The sequence below is a fragment of the Papaver somniferum genome, chromosome 8 (genome assembly GCF_003573695.1).
Source record: "Papaver somniferum cultivar HN1 chromosome 8, ASM357369v1, whole genome shotgun sequence".
NCBI lineage: Eukaryota > Viridiplantae > Streptophyta > Magnoliopsida > Ranunculales > Papaveraceae > Papaver > Papaver somniferum.
The window spans coordinates 160,573,881-160,598,597 of record NC_039365.1 but is presented as its reverse complement, the minus strand read 5'-3'; the positions used below and the strand labels follow the sequence as shown (position 1 = coordinate 160,598,597).

Here is a 24,717-nt window from a genome sequence, read left to right as displayed (position 1 = left end):
TTCCATATCATGCGTCGTATCGAACACAAATTTCGACCGCAGTGAATATTTTATATTTTCTAACATAATTGGGTAGCACTCTTCGTGCGTAAATTTTTTATCATCATTGCATTCCTTGAACTGCTTCCTTACTTCTTCAAGTTGTTAGTGTTTTTGAAAACAAGTTTAGTTCGTGAGCCTTTAAAATATAATTAACAAGGGTTCAAAAAAAAAAAAGATTACTTACCTTATTTTCAGGACCCAATCCGGTATGATGTTCTCCTTCCACTTACGACTCTTTTGCGGCGAAGAGCGCCACATCTTTACTGATTTCCTGATATCGTTTTTGAATAGAGGCCCAAGGACGCTTCAGTATTTAAGGTAATTGACGTTCCATCTAATCTTTGATGCGGCTCGACAACACCTCTTTTAATTGATCAGTTTCAATAGAAGAAACTTGAGATGTTGATAAATGAATTTTACACATCGTTACGTCTTTCGTTACTGAAAAATTTGGACCTCGTGGTGCTCGTGATTCCATAACTCTAAACGATCTAAAAGATAAAATGATATTGTGATTGGTTTTATAGTGTAATTGTTGTTGATTGAATTTGTGTTCTGATAAAAAACCCAAGGAATTCAGGTATATATAGGGATTTGAAAGAGCCATTGAAACAAACGTTCGATTTTTTCCAACGTTCGGAAAAAATTCAAAACGGTCATAAACGATCGGAAATTCAATCAGGCGCAACTTAAATCTTCGCCCCACATGGGACGAACATATTATTTATACCTGTACGGTACGTTGATATAATGTCCGCCCCACACTGACGCTTAATAATTAGTTCTACCCATGTGGGAGGAAGATTTAAGTTGCGTCTGATGGGCCGAATATATAAGTTTCGCCCGTCTGGAGCGAGCTTTAAAGCTACGCCTGTCCGTGGAACAAACATTTAAGTTACACCCCTTTTCAAAAGTAGATCATATTTCCGCCCAATACCAGACGTACTTTTAATTTCTGCTCCACTATATTCAGTTTTATAGCTTATCGACCAAATTTACTCCCAAACCGTAGAAAATCCAACCAAATATAGTTTTACTCCTGTCCATTGCGATTTCTTTTTCGACTAAATATAAGTTTACTCCAGCTTTTACTTGTCCATTGTGGACGCTCTTAAAAACATTAAATATTGTTTCATGTTTTAGTTTGAAATTTAACATTAATATTTATTGGTCACCTGTTAGCCTATTACTTTATCACGATGCTGGACTTTGTATCTCGATAATATTTTTTTATAGTTAAATTTCCAAAAAAAAAGCCTAATATTCGGTCTGTAACATATACCTAATGATATTATATTATTCAGCGGACCATTCTTTATCAATTGAAAATTCATGATCAAAAATGACTGGAATGGTAACTCGGTGTATTAATTGTTGAATCGTGTACAAATCCATTCAGCCACCATGTAGTGACATCACTAATTTTTCTTCTTTCTGCAGCCAAGGTCGCCCTTGACATGCAATATGCTCCATATTCCATACAATGTGGATACATCTCAATGTATATCTCAGAGAATCCTATGATCCCACGAGGTTTTTACCACACTGTGTATTGCATGTCAAAGGAGACATTAAATGCAAAAAGTATAACAATCAGTAATGCCACTTTAGGTGGCTGGATAGAACTGTACACAATTCAACAGTTGATACACCGAGTTGTCATTCCAGTCAATTTTGAACATGAATTATTATGGATATAGAATGGTTTACTGAAGAGTACAACATTATTAGGTATATGTGTTAATATGTAACCAAACTTTGACTCCAGCTAACTATAATGGAATCAATGGCAAAGACATGATGTTATAACTTCTAAAACATACAGAGTCTATTATATTTTTACTTTCGGTAGTTAGGTAACCATGCTAGATAATTATTAACTCATCTCAAAGTTTAATCGATTTTCAAATCCCATTTTTCTCTCGTCCTCATTTTATCTCTTCCCAGATCTAAGTCGATTCCGAAAATAAAAATTAACCAAATTTCCCAATAAAGTACGTAAGAATTCACTCCTCTCCCACTCTAAATTTCTTTATCAACTCTTATTCTTTTCAAATTTTGTTTATTTAGAGATTCTTTAATTGGAATTTTTATATTAGAAATTCGATTATCAAAGAGCCAAACTTTTAATTCCCAATATAATAGACCATGAGATACACTTAAACGTCAGTTCCTTATTAGATGAGAATGATAATTAAAAATGCACCAAGACCACCTGCCGGAAAACCAAGAGAATTAAGATCATTAGAATGATTTAATAATTCAGAATCGTGATTCTGATTCCGAATCAAAATCGTTATATTAGAGTATTACTCAGTTGAACCCGTCAAGCGTTGGATGTCAAGGTCATATTTTAGTTCCAAAACTTAAGGTCGATTGATTAAATTACTAGAATCAACTTTGTTAGGTTAGACTGAGAAGTCTAGAAATGTTGAGATAAACTCATGTTACACTGAAGACTTATCGGCATCAACGAACACATCATCCTTCTGTTCGGGGTTAGTAATTCAAGACTTGACTAGTTTCCATTTTTATCTATGTTGCTTTCAAGTCGTTTATATTGAGAATATCATACGAAGTTATGTATATGCATCTCAAGTAGTGATGACTAGATCATTACATTATGATCAAATGACATGAAAGAATATACAAGTTTTTAATTTTACGACTTTGGTATATTGGATTACGAAGTATAACTTTTATCTCTTGAACTTCATAATTAGGACATAACACTATTTGGTTTAGTTAGTGCGTTGAACTTTGAGTTGATTTCATGCCTAGAAAACTGTGTTTAATTACATGAGTTTAAGGAAATAGACTTGCGAAACTTGTTTCAAAGTCGAAAGGAATCAAAGGATCCATTCTGAACCAATCCCTTAAACAAGGATATTTACTTGGATCGATCTTGAGGATCTCTAGTAGGACCGATCCCTTGACAAATGATCTCTACTAGGACCGGTCCCAGGGATCTCTAGCAGGATTGATCCCTTAACAAGGATCTCTTGCAGGACCGATCCTTAATAACACTTGTATTTCCAAATTCTGGTTTACTATATGATTTGTATAGATTTCATAATATGAGTTGCTAAGTTAGGGAAGTTTAAAATGTCGAAATTATGTGTATCTGAACATGTGTTAAAATATTATATATTTATTGTTCGAATATATTCCTTAATTTACAAAGTGAGATCCCGAACCGAAATATTTCAGAATACTTTTTGATATTTAGAATTTATATGTATTTAATTTCCCGGTAATTAAATCATATATGTGAAGAATATATTAGAAAAATATATTTGTATACTGGCTAATATAGAGTTGTCATCCATGAGAGATTTAAGTATATTAGTTGGATTACAGTTGGAATTAGACAAAACAGAAAATTGGTATTTATTGCATATCTTGATATTTTCAATTATCGAAATTCCTTGGTGTCCAATCTACCTTGGTCTATAAATATATTGAAGTTTTTTCTTCTTACAAACTTATCCCATGGAACACGCACACTTCATTTTGTTGTCAGTATGAGAATTCGACTAGCAGTATTACTTGTAATACTCACTTGGAAAGGAGGGTATCTTAATTATGTGAAATATCTTACACCCACTTCATTTAAAGACTTCTGTGGGATCAAAAAGCGTCTATAAATATTGTTGGTGAGAAACTAAAATCATATTGTTATTTTATTTTCGATTATTGCTTTGATTTTCTAATAGTAGTTGAACCTGTATAATCACTAGTTTGTTTATTTCGTGATCCTTCTCTTCTAATATAAGGTCACCCGAATTAGATTAAGGATCTATTAAGCGTCTAGAAGTATCGTCGGCAGAAAACTAGAATCTTGTTGTTATTTTAGTTTTGATTATTGATTTGATTGACTAACGGTAGTTGAATATTGGTAATCACTAGTTTTTTTTTTAGATCTGAAGACAGGCTTGTGATCGTCCATTTTTAACAAACTCCTTTCTTTGCGTGATAGATCACAAGGAATCAAGTTATTTGTGTTGGTGCATTGAAGAATGAAGATTCCAAGACAGGAATATTTTCTGAGTGGTATTCTGGTCTTTGTGATTATACTTTGTGAACATTTGATTGACTGGGATCCAAAAAGTTTGTTTATCTTTGACATGCGTCCATAACTTGTTGTGTAGATCAGCTATCTATCATTTGGCGGTTCTCTTCATGATCTGAATCTGATAGGTTGTGAACTAAGGTTTGGTTATTTTGATAATATAGATCTTCGATTGATCTAAATGGATAAAAAGAAGTTTATATTGATCAAACATAAGATCCTTTGTATAAATCAACAATATATCTCTGATTTAGTTCTTGAGATTGATAGAGCGATTACCGAACACATATTAGTCTTTTACTGTTTCGGAATACGATCAAAAGGGGTTGAGTGCTAGAAGTCTTAACAGTGGATGAAGCAACTTTTAGTGGACTCACGTGCGTGAATTCTTTGGATTCACGTGAGTTGACCAAATTGGTAGTTGCGCAGGGATACTGAAGGAACTGAGTAACTTGGAGTTAGTTTACTTGGTCTAAACTATACAAAGTTGGTAGTAGTCTTTGTATAGCAGCTTGATTCTGGGAGTATCCAAAACTTGACTAGGTCTCGTGATTTTTCTGCATTTGCGGTTTCCTCTTTAAAAAAAATTTATTGTGCTCTTTTACTTTACTTTCCGCATTATAATTATTGTTTTAGTTATAATAAAATAATACACTGTACATTAATCGAATACTTGGTTTGGTCTCATAGTTGGTCTGGCCGGAACTTATACCATATACCAAGTGTACATCCGGCGGTTTCTATCTTCTTGACACTCTCACAAGGTGTATCTTGAATAAGTTGATATGAAAATATTGTGGTGCTCTTGGTACCCTCGTCATTTCATGTTCAATATATTTTTAGGATTCAGTTGTTTATATGAAACCAATCAACAAGATTTTACCAACGTCTGCTAGACTACCCCCGGTTCCTTTAATATCTCATTCATGTTTACTTTTCACTTCCTGAATCTAGTCATCGTCTATTATTGAATTACCCATTTGGTCACGCAGTTTGGTATTCCTTCTCTCTATTTGTTGTCGTCTTTCATCTTCATTCCTTTTCCCTTCAAGTGTGGGTTGTTTTTTTAATCGATACTTCTGATTTCACGCCTATATTCAATACAATTTTTCTTTGAATATTGATGCATTATTCACTTTGAAAACATCAACCCTTTTCCAACTATCCTGATCGAGCAAATCTGCAATCACCCTTTTTTCTCCATTTTCCACCCATAAATCACATTCTCTATTTATTATGTCATCTTCTCACTCCACAGACTAGATTGTTTCCATCGGTGCTTCATTCAAAGAAGCGGATCTATCTATGGGTTATATGCTAGCTTTCCCTCTCTTCGTTCTAAATAAAATATTTTACTGCAGCCAACGAGGAATCTAGATGGGCCCAAGATAGTCAATATAGGTTGTACAGGCCGATATTACAGGTTTTTATCGGATATCAGAAAATACCTATACGATATCAAAAATATCGGCGATACAAAGACGAAATGATATTATCGGTTGTACAGGCCGGTACATACCGATATATCGGTTTTACTTGTACACCGATAATATCGGTTTTGTGAATAAATTTTTCATCAAACATGCATCTAGTCTTTGCAGACAAGTACAATGTCAATTGGAGAAGGTAAAAAGCCCTAATATAGGATATAAGATGGAAACCAAATTTCGATTGCAAGGCAGAGAAATATAAAATATAAATATGAAGGATAACAAAAAAGATTTACTTGAATAATGGGACAACAATCATAACGTTGGGTAAGAGCTTATCCAATGGCATGTGTGTGGAGATAAATGTCAAAATCCACCTAGGATACACATCCATTTTTTCTAACTCCTTCTCCAACCTTGATGTCTTAAACCAATGTATAGATGACTTTGGGTAGACATTGTCAAGGTGAATGTCTAGTTTTAGACATTCCCCTTGACATTGTCTACCATCCTAGCCAGCTTTTACTTAATTGAATTGACTTTAAGAGCTTCTCCAATGATCATTGTGTTTGCTTCCTGATAGACGCATTTATGTGTCTAATATATCTCATTTGTATATACTGTTAGTGTCCGTTTTTGTACTTATTATGGTGTTTTATTTATTTATAGGTGTTTTTGGAAAAATAAGGTTTTGCGGCGAAATTGGTTAAAAATGCGGCGTTTGGAGCTCCGTTGACGGTATACCGGAAGCGCCCCAGAAGTGTGCCGGAAGTACCCCGGAAATATCCCGGAGGAACCCCGAAAAAGTGAGGAAAATATCCCAGAAGAATTGCTAAAGGCACCCCTTGGTTGGATACGGGCAACCCATGGATATTTACACCCCAAAAAGGATGTTTCCACTTTAGTTGCTAAGGGGACACCCAACAGTGGTTAGGGGGACACCCTTCTTCACGATTTGAAAATTCAAAATGGCAGGAAATTCTTTCACGTCTGCATGAATTTTGGATTCGAACTCTCAGGCAGTTTTAAAGAGATTCAACAATGTAAATCATTTGGGCTGGACTTGGTAGAGCAAAACAGCGTTAGTTTAATCAATTGGATCAACTGAATTGGGCTGGATCGAGTGAAATGGAGCTCAACAGGGAACTGCAGTAAAGAAGAAATATTTCATCGAATATTTGATTCGATGCGTATTGCATGGGACAAGATTTTCTTCTTTACTCAACAAAATTCGTCCCTATCAAATCAGGATAAAAAAGGAAAGACAGCTTAGAAGACGCAAAGAAGAGAAAGAAAATATTCTCGTATCTGCCAGTTTTGAAGAGAAATTATATGGAGTTAACTCGAAATATTTCAATGCATGTCGAGTATAAAAAGGCCTGTTGGGTCGGTTAGGAGGGGTGTGGAGAGTTGGAGGTCGAGAGTTGGGAGTAGAGAGGAGAGCGCTGCAGAGGAAGAATCCACCATTTTTCTCTGTTGTTGCTGCTGCCATTGATGAAGATGAAGAACACGAAGAACAGACAGCCAAAAATCGTCGTTCTTCAACAGTGACAACGACCAGTTCCTGTGGGTCGTAGTCAGCTACGCAGACAACAGCAATATTCTTTTATCGTTCTTTGTAACGGTGTTTGCAACAATTATAAACGTTGCAAACACCTGATTTTCATCATTTTCTCTTTATTTCATCACTGTGAACCATTTTTGAGCCATAAATAATTATTTTGAGAGCATTTTTACTATGATGAGTTAAACCCCAACACTGGGACGACGGAGAAGGCCGAGCTTCATACATGGGTAATTTAATTAATTCTTTTTAAGACTTTTGCATTAAAAATTAATTGAAATATGATTTGATTAAATTGGGTGTTATTTGATTAGATGGGTCATGCTTAGCTTAGGTGATTTGATGTTCCATGCTTAACATTTACAATCAATTTTTTGAGAATCTACTTTGGCAAAATAAGAGTCCGTATAACTTATGTTTTGAGCGATTATTGTCGAGAATAATTCATTGATCCCTATTTTATGAAGATTGGCCGAATCATTAGTCCAAGTTCCTCTCACCATTGTTAATATTTTTGTATATATTTTTATTTTTAAATCTTTACAAGTCCGAGCAACGAACTTTTACTGATCACTAGAAAAAAAAACTACAACAAAATGGCACCGCCGACGCAGACTTGTTTATAGATTTGTTTTTAGGTTTATTTTATTTTTTTACTATTATTTGTTCCTTTTTACGTTTCTTTTTGTGTGTTTGATTTACAGGTTCGAAGTGGAATACTAAGGACTTGGGAACAAAAAGCTTAAAGCTAAAAGCTAAAAGAGAAGAAAAAAAGACATAATTTTTTTTTAGGATTTAATTTTTATTATTATTTTTTTTTGTACATAGCTTTTATTTATTTATTTTAGAATTTGTAAATAGGCTTTATTTTTCATAATTTTTGTAATTTTTGGACTTTTTATTTGGACTTTATTCTGGACAATTGGACTTTATTCTTTTTTTAACCCTACGGAAGGGAATTATTAAAAAAAAATTATATAAACTGTGTGCAGGGAAGGACGACGATTATTATATCGTCTCGGCCCCTCGGGTTCGTACATGACATAGGAGTCGTGGCCCGAGTCGACTTCAACGGTTCATCCCCCGTCTGGTACGGGAGGTAAGTCCATCGAAACACTCGTGAATCTCCTGTCAGCGGGTTTACTGTATTCCTTACGGTGATTCATTGATTGAGGAAGAATTTGGACTGCTTTTAAATTCCTAGTAAAGGGCAAGGCCTGGCCAATACAAGATAAGGGTTCGGATTTCATCACCGCTCCCTTCTTGCCCGCCTTAGGAAAACGAAACCTAACGCGAACCCAAGCTTAAAACGTGACTAGAACGAGACGTATAGGGTATCGCGCTTATCAGGAAAAAAATTCGAAGGATATTGGGTACTTTCTTAAGCACACCTCGAAGTTCATGATGGTTTCTGTGAGTTGAATGCGTGACTGCGTCGCCTTGTGATAGCGGTGAGGCCTTGGGTATCAAAGCTCCACTGAGCTTCCCTCGCCTCAATTCAACTTACTTTGACTCGGATTGATTCCAGAGGGGTTTGCTTAAATTGTAACGAATTCCCCTTCGAGAGATAGAAGCAAGTCTAGAAACAATCTAAGTGAATCCATCATGCTTTTTGTTTGCTAGAAATCTTTAGGTTTGTTTTGGTGGAGTCGAGTCGGCCTTGTTTGTGGTTGTGTAGAATTCCCTTACAATTAAGAATGTCGAACTGGTATGGTAGAAGCCAATACAATGAGTATCGACCTGAATTTGAATATGGACATCATCAGTTTTATGACCATGGTGGGAATAGTAGTTGGGAACGCCAACTTTTTCAAGGTTATGGTTTATACCATGGTGAGCCCAATTACTATCCACACGCGAATTGGTCTTACGAGCAAGAAAATCAGGAACACTGTAGTACTGGTTACTCGTTTTTGGAAACTAGTCCTGATTATGATATTTCTGAACCTGTTCCATCTCTAGAAGAGACCCAACAACGGATTGAAAGGACGTATAAACGTTTAGTTGCAATGAATAGTTCAAAAGAAGAGTGTAAACGATATTCTGAGATGATAAACGAGAGTGGTGAACGTATAAGTGTTATGCTCAGTGAAATTCAGGCACGTCTAGAGGCAGAAAATGAACAGTTGGCTAATGCTGCTCGAAATAATCTAAATTTCCAAAATAGGGTTTCTAATTCTACCCTTGATATCAATAGTGAATATTTTCCTAATTTAGAGGACGAGGCAAGAATAAAATACACTACTTACTTAGATAAGGTTCAATCATTTTTGTACTATTATGATGATGAGGATAGTAGTAATGAAGAATCTGAAATATGTAGCCATAGTGATCAGGAATCTATTAATCCAATTGAGCTTTATAATGATTATATTATTTCTAGTTCAAATCCAAATATTTTTTATGATTATTCACCTATTCAAAAGGACGAGGATTTGATTAGGGATACCACCGTTTTAGACGATGTAGTTCATGATCCTTTAGCCTGCAGTATGTTGGATAATCCATTATTTGATGTGCCTATCAGTGAATCGGAGGAGGTAACTATGATTAAAACCTTAGTTTATGAGCCTTTATATGAAAATTTCTCTGATAATCCTTTATATGATTGTGATGATGGTTTAGAGGAAAGAGTTTACCCTGGAATACTGTTTTAGAATCTAGCGATTTAGAACACTAGTCTAGAAATGATAAACTCGTAGAAATGAGTGAGGATGAACCAACTTAGAAGAATCTATTGACCTTTCAGGCTCTATGACCTGACCTAGAAAGGAAGTTGTGACTAGTCTTTAGAGAACACAAAAAACTCTAAGTTTGGGGGTGATTATCATTCTCCGTGTGCTTTAACTCTTAGAAAGTACCCTCCTGTAGGACTTGACATTTGTGCCTCAACCATCTTACAAGATTATCTTTATACACGTTTTCCCGAACCTAATGATATCCAGAAAGAAGCTCAGTTGTTAGAAACCCATCATCTGGTTGATGTGGTTAACCCAGGCTATGATACCAAGATGACTTTGTTTTCCCACAAAAACTTTTTCTTCCAATTGTGGGAATTTTTGATTTTAAGATGTGTCGGTTATTAAGTTTTTGAGAAAACCTAATCACTTTAGGATATTAGGGTCGACACATTTTCTTAAGGAAGAACACCTCTTTCATTGTGGTCAGGCTGTGTGAGTCAAATATAATTGACTTAGAGGAAACCCAATTATTCAGGTGTTTTTATGTGCTTCTAAGTTCTTAGTTGAGTTTTTCCATACTCTAATACCTGAACCGGATCTTAGCTTTGAGGAAATCCAACGATGAAAACCTTTATTTAGACCCTTTTATAGAGCCTGAACTGAACCACAACTAGATGTAGTTGTCTTAGCAAGGGTATGTTCGGTATCTTCTTGGTCTGTTGCAGTTTCCTTTTCTTGTGGGTAACACTTTTTGATCCAGATGACCCACAGTTATTCCGGATACTACTATATGATTCTACGTGGTGACTAATCCTTGCTTAGTCTGGCTGAAGACTTTAAACTTAGAGCTTCTTGGGAGGTAACCCAATATATTCATGCGACACGGTATCTTTCCTTATCTTTTGCTTCATTGGTAACAGTTTCTCCTTGTTCATGTTTTTAATTTTATCTTTAGAACATTGAGGACAATGTTAGGTTTAAGTTGGGGGTATGGGGAGAAAACTTTTTAAGGCACAATAAATAAACTCCAGAGCCTAGAAATTTATGCTTATTTAGGATGGCACTAACCAATCTAAGTGGATGGAAGCATTTTGGTTTTAGGAGTTGAGGGACCAATCTGACTAGATGGAAACATCTAAAGAGTCTATTCATAAAAGCACAGAGCTCAGGTGTTAGAAATAACATGATAGTTTCGCCATATCTCGTTGAGTCCTTTTCATTTCTGTTTCTATTTTTATTTTTAAACTATGTTTCTCTAGGTGATTAGGTGGGGCTCACGATTCAAGTTGTTACCACTGCTAGGGTAAAATAGAGTGACTGAGTATTGAAAAAAAAAAAAAAGTTTTAGACCAGACCATTTGACCAAACGGAATAAAATTCAATAAAGTCGACCACTGGAACCCTTGTATATGCCAGTTGTGTTGACCTAGAGTTAGGATTATCGAACACTGGTTCCCTTGTATATGCCAGTGATTTGATATTAGTCAGACTATCTCAGTCATTTAGGATAGGTTTATTTTGGCAGTGGCCTTCAGACAGATATGAGAAACATCGTTCACCTAGTTAACATCAAAACCATCTATATTTTTTCTATATCCATCTCTTAATCTATCCATATGATTAGTCTGACTCCGAGTATGATGTCCATCGTGAAACTATCTTAGTAGAGCTCTGTCACTTTTATGAATTTTAGTATGCTTGAGTGAAAACTCGTAAACATCAATTGGAATTTCGCGTCAGGGTACTTCCTCCTGTAATTAATAAGTATGCCAACCAAGGAGGTTCTTTAGTGCTTTCCAACATTTTGAGTAGATAGTTAGGGTCTGGAGTAATGATTTTGTGGGTATATCTCTTGTAAGCCCTCCCGAGACTATAACTCGGCCGCTAGGGCCACCTAGGGGTTTAAAGGCTTATTGCATACGCTAAATGCAATCGACGATGTCTGCGAAAGTGAGTTAGGATTTTATTTTGTAGTTTTGATTTGCTCGGGACTAGCAAATAATAAGTTTGGGGGTATTTGATAGACGCATTTATGTGTCTAATATATCTCATTTGTATATACTGTTAGTGTCCGTTTTTGTACTTATTATGGTTTTTTATTTATTTATAGGTGTTTTTGGAAAAATAAGGTTTTGCGGCGAAATTGGTTAAAAATGCGGCGTTTGGAGCTCCGTTGACGGTATACCGGAAGCGCCCCAGAAGTGTGCCGGAAGTACCCCGAAAATGTCCCGGAGGAACCCCGAAAAAGTGCGGAAAATATCCCAGAAGAATTGCTAAAGGCACCCCTTGGTTGGATAAGGGCACCCCATGGATATTTACACCACAAAAAGGATGTTTCCACCCCAGTTGCTAAGAGTACACCCGACAGTGGTTAGGGGGACACCCTTCTTCATGATTTGAAAATTCAAAATGGCGGGAAATTCTTTCACGTCTGCATGAATTTTGGATTCGAACTCTCAGGCAGTTTTAAAGAGATTCAACAATGTAAATCATTTGGGCTGGACTTGGTAGAGCAAAATAGCGTTAGTTTAATCAATTGGATCAACTGAATTGGGATGGATCGAGTGAAACGGAGCTCAACAAGGAACTGCAGTAAAGAAGAAATATTTCATCGAATATTTGATTCGATGCGTATTGCATGGGACAAGATTTTCTTCTTTACTCAACAAAATTCGTCCCTATCAAATCAGGATAAAAAAGGAAAGACATCTTAGAAGACGCAAAGAAGAGAAATAAAATATTCTCGTATCTGCCAGTTTTGAAGAGAAATTATATGGAGTTAACTCGAAATATTTCAATGCCTGTCGAGTATAAAAAGGCATGTTGGGTCGATTAGGAGGAGTGTGGAGAGTTGCAGGTTGAGAGTTGGGAGTAGAGAGGAGAGCGCTGCAGAGGAAGAATCCACCATTTTTCTCTGTTGCTGCTGCTGCCATTGATGAAGATGAAGAACACGAAGAGCAGACAGCCAAAAATCGTTGTTCTTCAACAGTGACAACGACCAGTTCATGTGGGTCGTAGTCAGCTACGCAGACAACAGCAGTATTCTTTTATCGTTCTTTGTAACGGTGTTTGCAACAATTATAAACGTTGCAAACACCCGATTTTCATCATTTTCTCTTTATTTTATCACTGTGAACCATTTTTGAGCCATAAATATTTATTTTGAGAGCATTTTTATTATGATGAGTTAAACCCCAACACTGGGACACGGAGGAGGCCGAGCTTCATACATGGGTAATTTAATTAATTCTTTTTAAGATTTTTGCATTAAAAATTAATTGAAATATGATTTGATTAAATTGGGTGTTATTTGATTAGATGGGTCATGCTTAGCTTAGGTGATTTGATGTTCCATGCTTAACATTTACAATCAATTTTTTGAGAATCTACTTTGGCAAAATAAGAGTCCATATAACTTATGTTTTGAGCGATTATTGTCGAGAATAATTCATTGAGCCCTATTTTATGAAGATTGGTCGAATCATTAGTCCCAGTTCCTCTCACCATTGTTAATATTTTTGTATATATTTTTATTTTTAAATCTTTACAAGTCCGAGCAACGAACTTTTACTTATCCACTAGAAAAAAAAACTACAACACTTCCTATGTGGCAATACGAATAAGACATCTCCGATCTGTTTTTCCTTAAAATTAGGGAGAAAAAATACATCTCCAACGGTAATGCACCTCTTTATTTAATTAGGATAATTATTATTTTCCATAATTAAGATTTTACTAAAGCTAAAAATGGTTCGTAAATATATTAAAGTCAATTCAATTAATTAAAAGCTGACTAGGATGGTAGACAATGTCAATGGGAATGTCTAAAACTTGACATTCTCCTTGACATTGTCTACCCAAAGTCATTTATAAATTGGTTTAAGACATCATGGTTGGAGAATGATTTTAGAGAAAATGGATGTGTATCCTAGGTGGATTTTGACATTTATCTCCACACACATGCCATTGGAGAAACTCTAATATATTAACTAACTACTTTTCGCTCTAATAAAATCATAATTATGGAAAATAAAATTTATACTAATTAAAAGAATATGTTACATGCAATACTATATTGGAGATTGATTTTTTTCTCTCCCTAATTTTAATGAAAAATAAATTGAGGATATCTTATTTGTGTTGCCACATAGGAAGCACACACAATGACCATTGGAGAAGATCTAGTAAACCATCTTGTATTTTGTAAATTTGAGATATGTGATGATTCTTATTATTTTTACTATGGTTTTATATTATTTGAAATTCTATATTAAATGATGTATCGCCTGTAAAAACAGATATTATCATTTATGTAGGTGTATAGAACCCGATCGATACGATACCGATACGCGATATTAACTACCTTTGATGGGCCTCCTTATCTTTTCATGCAGAAACCCATTATCTCTTTCATACTACAACCTAGCTGACTAACAAGCTACTTCGAGCATAAGCGTTCATTGTAAACAACCTATGCAATTGCCTCCGACAAATGAAAAGTACAATTCACCAATGCAAGTCGTTTTTGAATAATCATCCACAAACGCAAGTTCAACACATCAACAAGGAGTACAACTCAACGACATATTCTTTGACAAAGGTCAAAGGAGGCTGGAATTTGAAGCCTTTACCATATATACAAACATATCCAACAACAAATCTACAAGCCATGCATATATCTAATATCTTGTATAATATCTTTGCAAAGAAAGAAACTACAAGCCACCCATAGATGTAATATCTTGTATAATGTCTTTATGAATAAGGAAACTAAGCTTTTATATTACATTTCTCAAATTAATACTACCTTCGCATCTAGAAGAAAGATGCTATCATTTTTTCTCTTTGGCCTTAAAATAAGGTAAACTAAAAAAATGATAGTATCTTTTTTCTAGAAACAGAGGGAAGATGGTTTTTATCATGTAATCCTGGAAAAAAAAAATAAGAAAAGAAAAGAAAGAAAGAGATCTCAACGTCAACAATCTTAGCCCTTTTCTCATTGTGGTGTGTCCTCATAGGTCTCATATATTCCGATACTCCCCAACTACCGGATCAGCAACCAAAACACAAGCCATCTCTAAATCGCAAGCCCATACTAAATCACGGTTGTTTTCTCATCACTTTCGAGTCTTAACTTTCTTCACCTGGAAAACACTTCAGAAACCAAGTTCTAAGTTTCTGACAAAAACTTCGCTAGATCGACAGAATCCGATAACGTTAACAGGATCTTCTTAATCTTAACATTCCCCTTCAATTGTACCTTCTCTTTCTGTAAGAACCTGTTTCATTATGCAAAGACTGAATTTTCTCTTGAATTTGATACATATTTCTTCTTTAAGATCTTGTTTTAATATAGTAAAATGATCAGATAACTCTTTTCATAGTAAAGTATAATTTTTCATCAGAGTAGTTTATTTCTGAAAATCATCGAAACTCATCTGTAATATGTCTTCGCTTGTCATGACTACAGAACTCGTGATATTATCAAACCTTATTTTTGATTTATTTTATTCAAAGGAAAAGGGGAAATTGATTCCCTTAGTTATTAGTTGTTACAATTACAGAATTACTAGTTCTAGAATGACATGTCCAGGATAGTACTTGGAATAATCAATAAATATAAACACACTATTGTCAACATTATATATGATTAGTATAAACCAAGAAATAATATAATCTCAAGATTGTTAGCCTTTCTACAGAGGATCCAAATGTAAACTTTTACAGTAGAAAAAAAAAGGGGAACACTAGAAATATTTTGCACAACTCTCATCAAGGCTCTTATAAAAACGTAACATATAAGCCTTCAGATGTGTTTTCCAAAAACCCATTCAAAAGGAACATATATTGCATGGGTATTATGATATTTAAGTAACATAAAAGGTAATTTATAAAGATATTTGAAGATCGGTGAAAAGACAAGTCGTTTTTGTTTAAGGCTTACGGCAAATACTTTTTAGGTATTTTCCACTGCCCAAACACACTCCCGTGTGCTTCAACTCATCAATGCATCAAAATATAGATTGATTCCTTTTTCACAATCAAATGAAAACAAAACCCCTTAGAAAATGAACTTGAAATAAGATGATTCAGACAAGAACAATCCATAATGCAAGAAATCGATAAAATCTCATTGAAATCCGCTAAGATATAAAATTTTGTCATCGTTAGCCCTATTAATCTGGATTATTGGTACCGGTGCATTTGTATTATTAAAAATATAGGTCAAAGCGAAAAATGTAAGTAAGACCTTATTGACATCAACAATATTTCCGAATCAAAGATTCCTCAACCATAGAGTAAACCCAGTAAAACAGTACAAATAAGTTGATGTTGATGACCCTAACAGTAAAATACTGACCACTAACATATGAACTTTCAAACCTAAAATAAATATAATTTAATATGTATCTCACTAAAGCTAGTTTATGATCCGACTGATTTTTGAACAAGTTGAAAAGTAATGTCCACTTTCGAGTCGAAACTAAACCATCTATCACCTATAAGTTATAAAGTTGAAACAGGTATTCCTACAGCTTTAAGAAGCTAGAGGGTATTACTCATTCGAAGAAATTCACACAGAGCCTCAAGAGAACCTTGATAAAATAGAACAAAAGATTAGGTTATTACAGCTAATAATCAGCATGTATGATATCTTTCCAATCAATTGAATAGAAACATAAATTGACATGAATAATAGTTATACTTACTTTTTTGACTTGAGTGGAAAAATCATGGTAATAAAGGATCCTGGTTTCTTGATACTCCATCACATCAGCGTAACATTTCAGCATTCATTTTATTTATTTCCCGAAAGATAGATAATCCCCTACATATTATTTCCTCCTTCCACCTACAAAAACCTTTATCAAATCTCATTTCTTTCCATGAGCATGTACTCTCGGGGGAATTTGTACTAGCATGTTAATTGAAGTCTAGATTAACAAGAAAATTTAAAAGGATGAAAAAGTGCAATCAATTCTGGAATAAGATAAATATATATTTCGGCAACCAATCATTTTATCTACCATGATTTAATTAAACGATCTTAAATATATCCGACGAAATTAAATATTTGCAAAGTAATTTTATCTTAGTAATTTGGGCACCTGAAAAAATTGCACCCATTATGTGACAATGAGAAAGTCCAAAAAAGTGTTGGACTTCCTCAGTATCGCATGTGTGCGCTTCTTTGGGGTGCCAAATCAACTAAGGTAATTTACTTCGTAAAATTTAGTTTTATCAAAAATATTTGAGATTGTTTGATAAAATTATATAAGATATTATATTAATTGTGAAGATAGAATCATTTAAAAGAAAAACAGAGCTACATCTAGAAGTGTTTCTCTAATACACAAGAATATAACTGAACATGGGATTAACTGAAATTCACAAAATTATACATAAACCACTATAAATGAAGTAGTATATAAATACATGATACATCAACAATTGAAACAAGTAATGCACATATGAAAAGAAACCCAAAATCAAAAGATAACACATCAATCATCACAAAAATTAAACATGGGTTATAATTATAGGATAACACAACAGCCATTGAATGGAATAGAAGCCAACAATTAATCTACTTTGATTGTTTAAATTAAACACTTACACTGAACAAACCCTGGAGAAGGAGAAGTGAATGCGCAAGATGAAACCTCCTTCTGTAGCTACACTAATCGGATGGAGAGGAAATTAATATATCGGGGTTGTTTTAAGTGTAAATCAACAGGTCAGATTAAATTAAGAATATTGGTCGATAAAACAGTATAACCACGTAGCAGTGAATCAAGCGAGGGTTAGGTTTCAGGATGGGCTGCGTCGGAAGAGTCGGTTATAATTTCTACAATATGTCCAACCCCAATAGTGAGTTTGATCGCGGAATTCATAATTCCGAGGTATTTGTAATTCCATGAGATTTTAGATCCGAGAAATTCAATAAAGTCATTGGGTGTTCATTTCATGTTTAAAATCACTTGTGTCATTGTTTTGAACTTTTTGGTTTTTTTTTAAAGGGGTAATCAACTTAAATTAATCATAAGGAGTTTACATTCTTGGGATATGTAACGTCGTTCGTGTCATTCATTATAATGTTTGAAAGAAAACCTGGGCATAGGTCATGTCATATTTTTGTTGTCGAATTTGTTGGGTGTTCTGTTTGGTGTTTGACCTCCTGGTTGACTAGTTCATCAACCGCATGGTTAGCCTCTCTGTACGCATGGGATATCTTTATAACTGGAATTTGTTGTATCAGTGTCCTAATTTTCGTTAGCATGTCTTGCATGCACCAAGGTGCATTGTGCGGTTGTCGGAGTAATTGTAGTAGTGATTTTGAATCTTCCTCGAACCATACCTTATCCATTGATGTTGTTATTCCTAATGGTGTTGTGACTGCCAGAAGACTTTTCCCTGTGCATTCCCTACATATGACGCCTCCTCCTGCTGGGGATGGATGTCCTTTTGTTGCTCCGTATTGATTTTAATCCATTGCTCATGTGGTGCCTCCTATCCTACTAGGATTGTGTGCTTTGATATTGTGTAGGTTGGTGAATTGGTTGTTGCCGACATTCCCGGATATAACGGAAAAATGTGTTGTTGCGTCCAAATGTATTCTTCAAATATTACTTTGATGATCTGAGTAATTTGAGTCGTTGTCAGTGGGTTTTTGGAAACTTGTAAAGCTTTTATTCTAAAGTTCTTGTTATTATTAATTAATGATAATAAATAATAACAATGATAATAGGAGAGAGGATGTTCAGCGATGTGAATCTCCAGGCGATTGAAAGCCGGAAAATTGTTTTTTCTTCGTTTCATAGGGAATCACTTTCAGATATATTCAACATCCCTATCACACTTTTTTTCCCATTCATACTCATCGTTACGACACCTTTTTTCATCTTTGCACCCGGTTTTCAGAGGTAGTTATGACAATTACTTTCTAGGATATTTGTTTTACACACTGCCAAAAATAAAATCATCTACATCCTCTCAAGAACCACCACCTTTGTTTGATGTTGACACTCCAGACAACACTCTATATCAATGCCCCTTCAAGAACTTCGATAGGCGCCGTAATGAAGTTAGTGGGAGAGGTTTGGATAAAAATTATTTCTTTCGGCATCTGAATGATCAACATTTATCCTCTGAGGAAAATAAAAACACTTGAAGGGATATGATTATTAACGATGATGATATTTATATGGCGTGGGAAAAGTGTTATAACACATCTACAAATGTGGTTGTGTACCAAGTGCATGCACCCGCATTCATGGAAAAGTCTCTGCCATCTCCATTCTAGTGACATCATGACTGGTCCTTTTAAGAGGATAAGTGCATACTTTTTAATTCATGGTGTGGTCAAACCTATATCAGACACAACATGCAATGCAATGAAGAAGGATGTTTCTATTGATCTTATATTGGAGATGCTCAACCTGGTATTTCAGAAGCAAATAACCATAGTGGTAAGTATCCTACCACCATGCAGACTACTTTTCTGGAACCCTAAAAGTTGTTCTAGATATTGCATTAGCCAATCCAATGGATTTGTCCGCTTGGTTACAATTAATCTTACTGCCTATATGTGCCCTAAATATTTACATACATAATGTACAAAGGAGAAAAGGGTTACTTAGCTTTAATTCTCAATTTATCTTATTTTCCATAGTTTTAATTCTGATAGTATTCAAAACTGAAGTAGGTCCCATGTTTTTTCTGCATTTGCGGTTTCCTCGTTAACAAAATCTTGTTGTATGCTTTTACTTTAATTTATATATTATAATTATTGTTTTAGTTATAATAAAGTAATTTGCATTGTGCGTTGATCAAACACTTGGTCTGATCCCATAGTTGGTTTGGTCCAAACTTATACTATATACCAAGTGTACATCTTGCGGTTGTTATCTTCTTGACAGTCTCTGTCTATATTAGATCACACAAGATGTGTCTTGAATAGGTTGATAAGAACATATTTTGGTGTACTTGATACCCTCGTCATTTCATGTTCAATATATTTTGAGGATTCAATCGTTTACATGAAACCAATCAACAAGGTTTTTAGCCTGCTTCAAAAGAAAAAAGAAAAAAAGAAGAATTCAGCCCCATTTCATTGTTGGTGTCCCATTCCTAGGGGTGTGCAACGGACGGACGGTTGCGGATTAGGGGTCACCCACAACCAAACCGTCAAAGTTGCGGATTTGGAAAATTGAACCGTGACCGGTCCAATAACCCACGGATTTGACCTCTGCGGACAACGAATTGTACGGGCCGGTTGCGGATTAACCGTGGATTTAGTCCAAAAAAAAAATATTAGTTATGACCACAAGCAGCACCTGGGCTGACTAGCCATAGACTTTGAATGTTACTGACATTTTTTGATCATTTCAGTTCCTGCAAATCACAGTTTTAGCTTGTACAATATTAGAATCTGGACTCCAAAGGGCTTGATTTAGACATGGATTGTATAGAGGCATCAAAATGTACTGAAGTGCTAAGTTTACAGGAGTTGCCCGTTTGGCAACCTATTTGATAAAACCACTAACCACTACATAAAATTTAATCAACAGAGAGTTCAACTAGGAAAAAAAATACAACTCTAGGAAGAACACCAAGAACAAAAAGTGAAATGAACATAATAACAGAAGGATATTGGAAAATTTTGATGTCATTATTACTTGGAGAATTAATGAAGATGCAACAACATCAGATAGGCCCTAAAAATGATGTACTTATCTTACCGACAACAACAAATAAATAAGCTGTAGATTTCTTGAACACAGTGGAAACCAGGTTCTTCCTCGGTACAACCTTAGAACATTTTGTGTTTGCCACCGGAAGTTAACTAACCATACGTATTTGGCTCATAGACTACGATGCGGATAAATCCGCGGATTTAAAAAACCAACCACAAAAACCGTTAAACCTTGCGGATTTGAGACCATGGACTATTGCGGATTGGTTTTTATCCACAATTTTACGGACGGTTGTGGATAAAATCCGTGATTCCGGATTGTATGCATGCCCCTGCCCATTCCCATAGGTCTCATATTCCGATATTCCCAAACAGGCAAACACCGATCAGCAACCAAAACACATGCCCATTCTTAAATCGCAAGCCCATCCTAATCATTCTCATCTCATGACTTTCTTCACCTAGAAAATACTTGAGAAACCATTCTCTTAAGTTTCTAACATTGGATCGACACAATCCTTAACGCCAACAGGGATCTTCTGAATCTTAACATTCCCTTCAATTGCAACTTTTCTTTCGGTAAGAACATGTTTCTTCAGTTCATAAGCGAATTGACTGCATTTTCTCTTGAATTGCTACATATTTCTTCTTTAAGATCTTGTTCTAATGTAGTAAAAATGATCAGACAATTTTTCATTAGAGTAGTTTGTTTCTGAAATTCATCGAAACTCACCTATAACATGTCCTCGCCTTTCATGACTAGAGAACCCATGATGTTATCAAACCCTAATTTTGATTTATTTTTTTCAAAGGAAAAGGGGAAAGTGATTTCCTTAGTTGTTAATTGTTACAAATACAGAATTACTAGTTCTAGAATCAATTATTATTCTACTGATGTTCTATTTTGTACTGATCTGATTTTTTAACACAGACTCTTGGGTGATGAGATCTGGAGCTTGTATTCTTCTATTTATGTTACTTGTGGTGTCAAAATTATTATTTTAGCTGTGTGTGTGATTTGCTGTTACTGAATCTGAAGCGTGTTATAGTACAGAGGGCCTGAATTTGTTCTGGGAATCTTCTTAATCTATCTAGAATGGCTATGTTTGGAATATTTTGGTTTCTATCTGGAAGAATACGATTGTATAGATAGATATTTTGACTACGTTATAATGCCCAATTCTTAAAGTTGGTGGTGTTATCAAGTAAGATATTTAGTGTTGCTTCATTCTGTAACAAGGTTTAGAAAAATCTGGTTTCACATGAACTTTGTTGAATATGATATCACTGGTAAAATTTACGTACTGCACAGATGATTTTTTCGAAATTATGTTGTTACTAGTCTAGATAGATATTGAAATATGTTTGGATTTATGATAAATAATGTGAAATACTATACTTGATAATACAAGTGTTTTTGTGTTATGATTGACATTTAGCCAGGCTAAGAAGTGTAATCAAGCCTCACCAACTGCTAAACATGACAGTGACAAGCCATGGCTTGATTAAAATGGAGCTATGCTTGCATAATGATGAGAAATAAGATTGATCATATTCAGGCGAGGCCGACCTTTAGGCTTTAGCTTCTAGCTGTTGTGCCTGCTGAATATGTCTGTCCAGTCCTTAGGCCATCCACACCAATTCTTCTCCATCTACTGAATAGGTGACCCGTCGACCTTTATGACACGCATGGCCACAAGCCATTGCCTGAAGAAATCCTCATTCCTGACTCAAATGGGATCAACTTAAACCCTTCTCTTACTCCTTGTAACTTTATAAACCTCTCTGGCTTGAATTTGTATGGTTCATCCCATGATTGTATTAAGGAGAATATTTGCAAAGCACATGTATAATACCAGTAGTAGTATTTTTAGCTAGCCATATGTCTTCGTAACTGAAATTTTGTTTTGATCTTAGAATATTGGAAATTAATAAAGGTCGTATGGAATCTTATAAGGTTGTTTCTGATGGGATTTTTTATTTCTTTTGCAAGGTACAAGCTATGGATGTTTCAACTAAGAAATCCAGTGATGAGCTGGATGTTCCCACATTCAGTGCTGAAAATTTGCAAAGCAACATGAAGGTTATCTACTACAGGTTCGTATTTTGTAACTACTCTCTTTTAATGAATCCCAAATATTTGCTTTGAAATCTTTAGTTGGTAGACTAGGTGATGATATTTGGAGTTGGAGATGAATGAGTGGATGAAACTGAGCTGTGTATTACTTTTCATATTTCACTACAAGATTTTTCTTTTTGTTAACAAGTACTAAGTTACTGAGTTAATAACTGCCAGTTGGATATGATTGTTGAACTTTACCAAGTCAGTGATGCTAATAATAAGTGCAGGTTTTTGCTCTTGTTATTTTCCTTGCTTTTAACAACTCTGTCACGTTAATGGAGAAAAACAGTTAATATTAAGATTCTAAAAACCACAAATTAGTGTCTGGAAAACCACTTGGATGAGTTACAGGCTTACAGCAAGTGGTTGTCAATGTGCCTTGAGAAGTCGTCTGGGTGTGCATGTTTTCAGTAAGTTAAAATAGGAGTGAAGACTATCATGTGTTCCAATCATGTTGAAGTTCCTATTAGAGAGGTATCAATTATGGTAATTTGGAAATCAACAGTGGCATGAAGAAGAAATTGATTAAAAGGAAAAGCAAAGCTTATCCTGCGCTGTCTTTATACAGACTATACTTGACGAGACTACTGAACTTCCTTTCTTTATATTGTTTGGAAAGACGAGTTACAGTTTTGGCTTGTCATTGACAGTCGAAATAAATCAAAACTCCGATCTCTAAGTTTGGATAAGTGTTATATATGTAGTTAATAGATGTGCGCGCTTCATTTTATGCAACATGCTTCTTGAGACATTTCTACCGACTGAATTTATTGTTTTGATTGCTTATCAAAAACGTTCTTCTTTCTACAGCCGCACCTTCCTGTCAATAGTTGCTGGAGTCATAGCTGGAGTTTTGGGATTCACTAGCTTGACCGGCTTTGTCTTTTACTTTCTCATCATGGCAGTTACTTCTGTGGGACTTGCAGCTAAGGCAAAGTTTAACGTACATGCATACTTTGATTCTTGGAACCGCGTCACTCTTGATGGCTTTTTGAGCGGGTTAATGGTGTGTTTCTACATCTTTGCACATAATATCCTGCATATCTTAGTTTGATATTAGATTTTCTTCACCTCCTCCTTTGATGGTTTGGTAATATCTTTGTGCAAGCTATTATGGTTTTCATGGTTCTCTAGCTGGTACTAACATTGTTTTTATGTGTTTGCAGTCCTTTGTGCTGTTCTGGACGTATCCTTCCCTTACACTTTGGTTACACATAATTTTATTTTTATATTGAAAGAGTATATTTAGAATTCAATTTGACCAAAACTAGGTGGAGTAGCAGTGGAGACTATGGACTTAGGTTTGCTTACGTCTTGCCTGAATCAGAGCCCTGGAATGATTTGTGTGCAGCAGCTAAATATTTATGTGGTTTTGGTATAAAAGAATTGCATAATCTTTGTGGGTTGCTGTGATACTCATTGCACTCGTAAAACCATGGATATTCACAGCCTGTTTTCCTCCTTGTCAGTTTGCTCGCTTATTATTTTAAGCTATCACAATTTCATACAAGTCATATGAGGACCCAGAGGGTCAGTTATGAGTTTAACACCTGAACTTGGACAGCTCTTTTATTTTACTTATTATTATTATTGTTACCATGTTTTTCCTTGACGTACCTTAGATTTGCGTATGACATTGTGCACATATTTTAGTGGATGGAAAGCTGCAACATTTCGGAGAGTGTGGACTGCATCATAGGGAGATCGAGACAACTGCTTTGAACTCCATAACAGTACTGATTAACTTTGTTGGAAAAACAACAATAGGTTCCCAAATATTCATTCTCAGATTTTGTTATTTCATTTTTCTTTCCGGATATCCAATATTGTAGATTAAATTGAATGCTGAAACAATGAGAAGCCTTACGCCCTTTCTGCTTGTAGTGCGTAATTTCAGAATTTTGTCACAGTTGGTTCGAGTCTGCAAAAACCTTCCAATTCTTTTCTTTTCTGGGCAGTTTTTTCTAGATCACTAGTCAGAAAGACAGGAACAGTTGCAAAAATGGGGAATTTAGAGAGACCATGAGCAATACTTTTAATCTTTCTGTTGCTATTAATGTGCTGGCTTAACTCAAAATGAGTTTACTATATAGCACATGGGTACTGTGGC

At 35.1% G+C, this 24,717-nt stretch overlaps 1 protein-coding gene and 1 non-coding gene across 2 annotated transcripts; one reads left to right on the top strand and one right to left on the bottom strand.

Moving 5' to 3' along the window:
* Positions 1–15,691: 15,691 nt before the first annotated feature.
* Positions 15,692–15,802, bottom strand: LOC113307315. The gene has a single exon (XR_003339104.1). It is a non-coding gene; the product is annotated as a small nucleolar RNA Z152/R70/R12 (small nucleolar RNA).
* Positions 15,803–20,839: 5,037 nt separating this feature from the next.
* Positions 20,840–24,553, top strand: LOC113303737 (ER membrane protein complex subunit 6-like). The gene is made up of 5 exons (XM_026552805.1): positions 20,840–21,064; positions 22,479–22,582; positions 23,418–23,613; positions 23,774–23,793; positions 24,230–24,553. The coding sequence occupies exons 2-5, from the start codon at positions 22,488–22,490 to the stop codon at positions 24,258–24,260; spliced, it is 342 nt and encodes a 113-aa protein (XP_026408590.1). The 5' UTR covers positions 20,840–21,064; positions 22,479–22,487; the 3' UTR covers positions 24,261–24,553.
* Positions 24,554–24,717: the final 164 nt, after the last annotated feature.

What these genes read in the sequence shown, in the direction of transcription:
- LOC113303737 (XM_026552805.1), top strand. Translation starts at nt 22,488, where the DNA reads ATGGATGTTTCAACTAAGAAATCCAGTGATGAGCTGGATGTTCCCACA. An exon ending in ATGAAGGTTATCTACTACAG is followed by an intron (nt 22,583 to 23,417) that starts GTTCGTATTTTG and finishes TTCTTTCTACAG; the next exon opens with CCGCACCTTCCTGTCAATAG. An exon ending in GCTTTTTGAGCGGGTTAATG is followed by an intron (nt 23,614 to 23,773) that starts GTGTGTTTCTAC and finishes ATGTGTTTGCAG; the next exon opens with TCCTTTGTGCTGTTCTGGAC.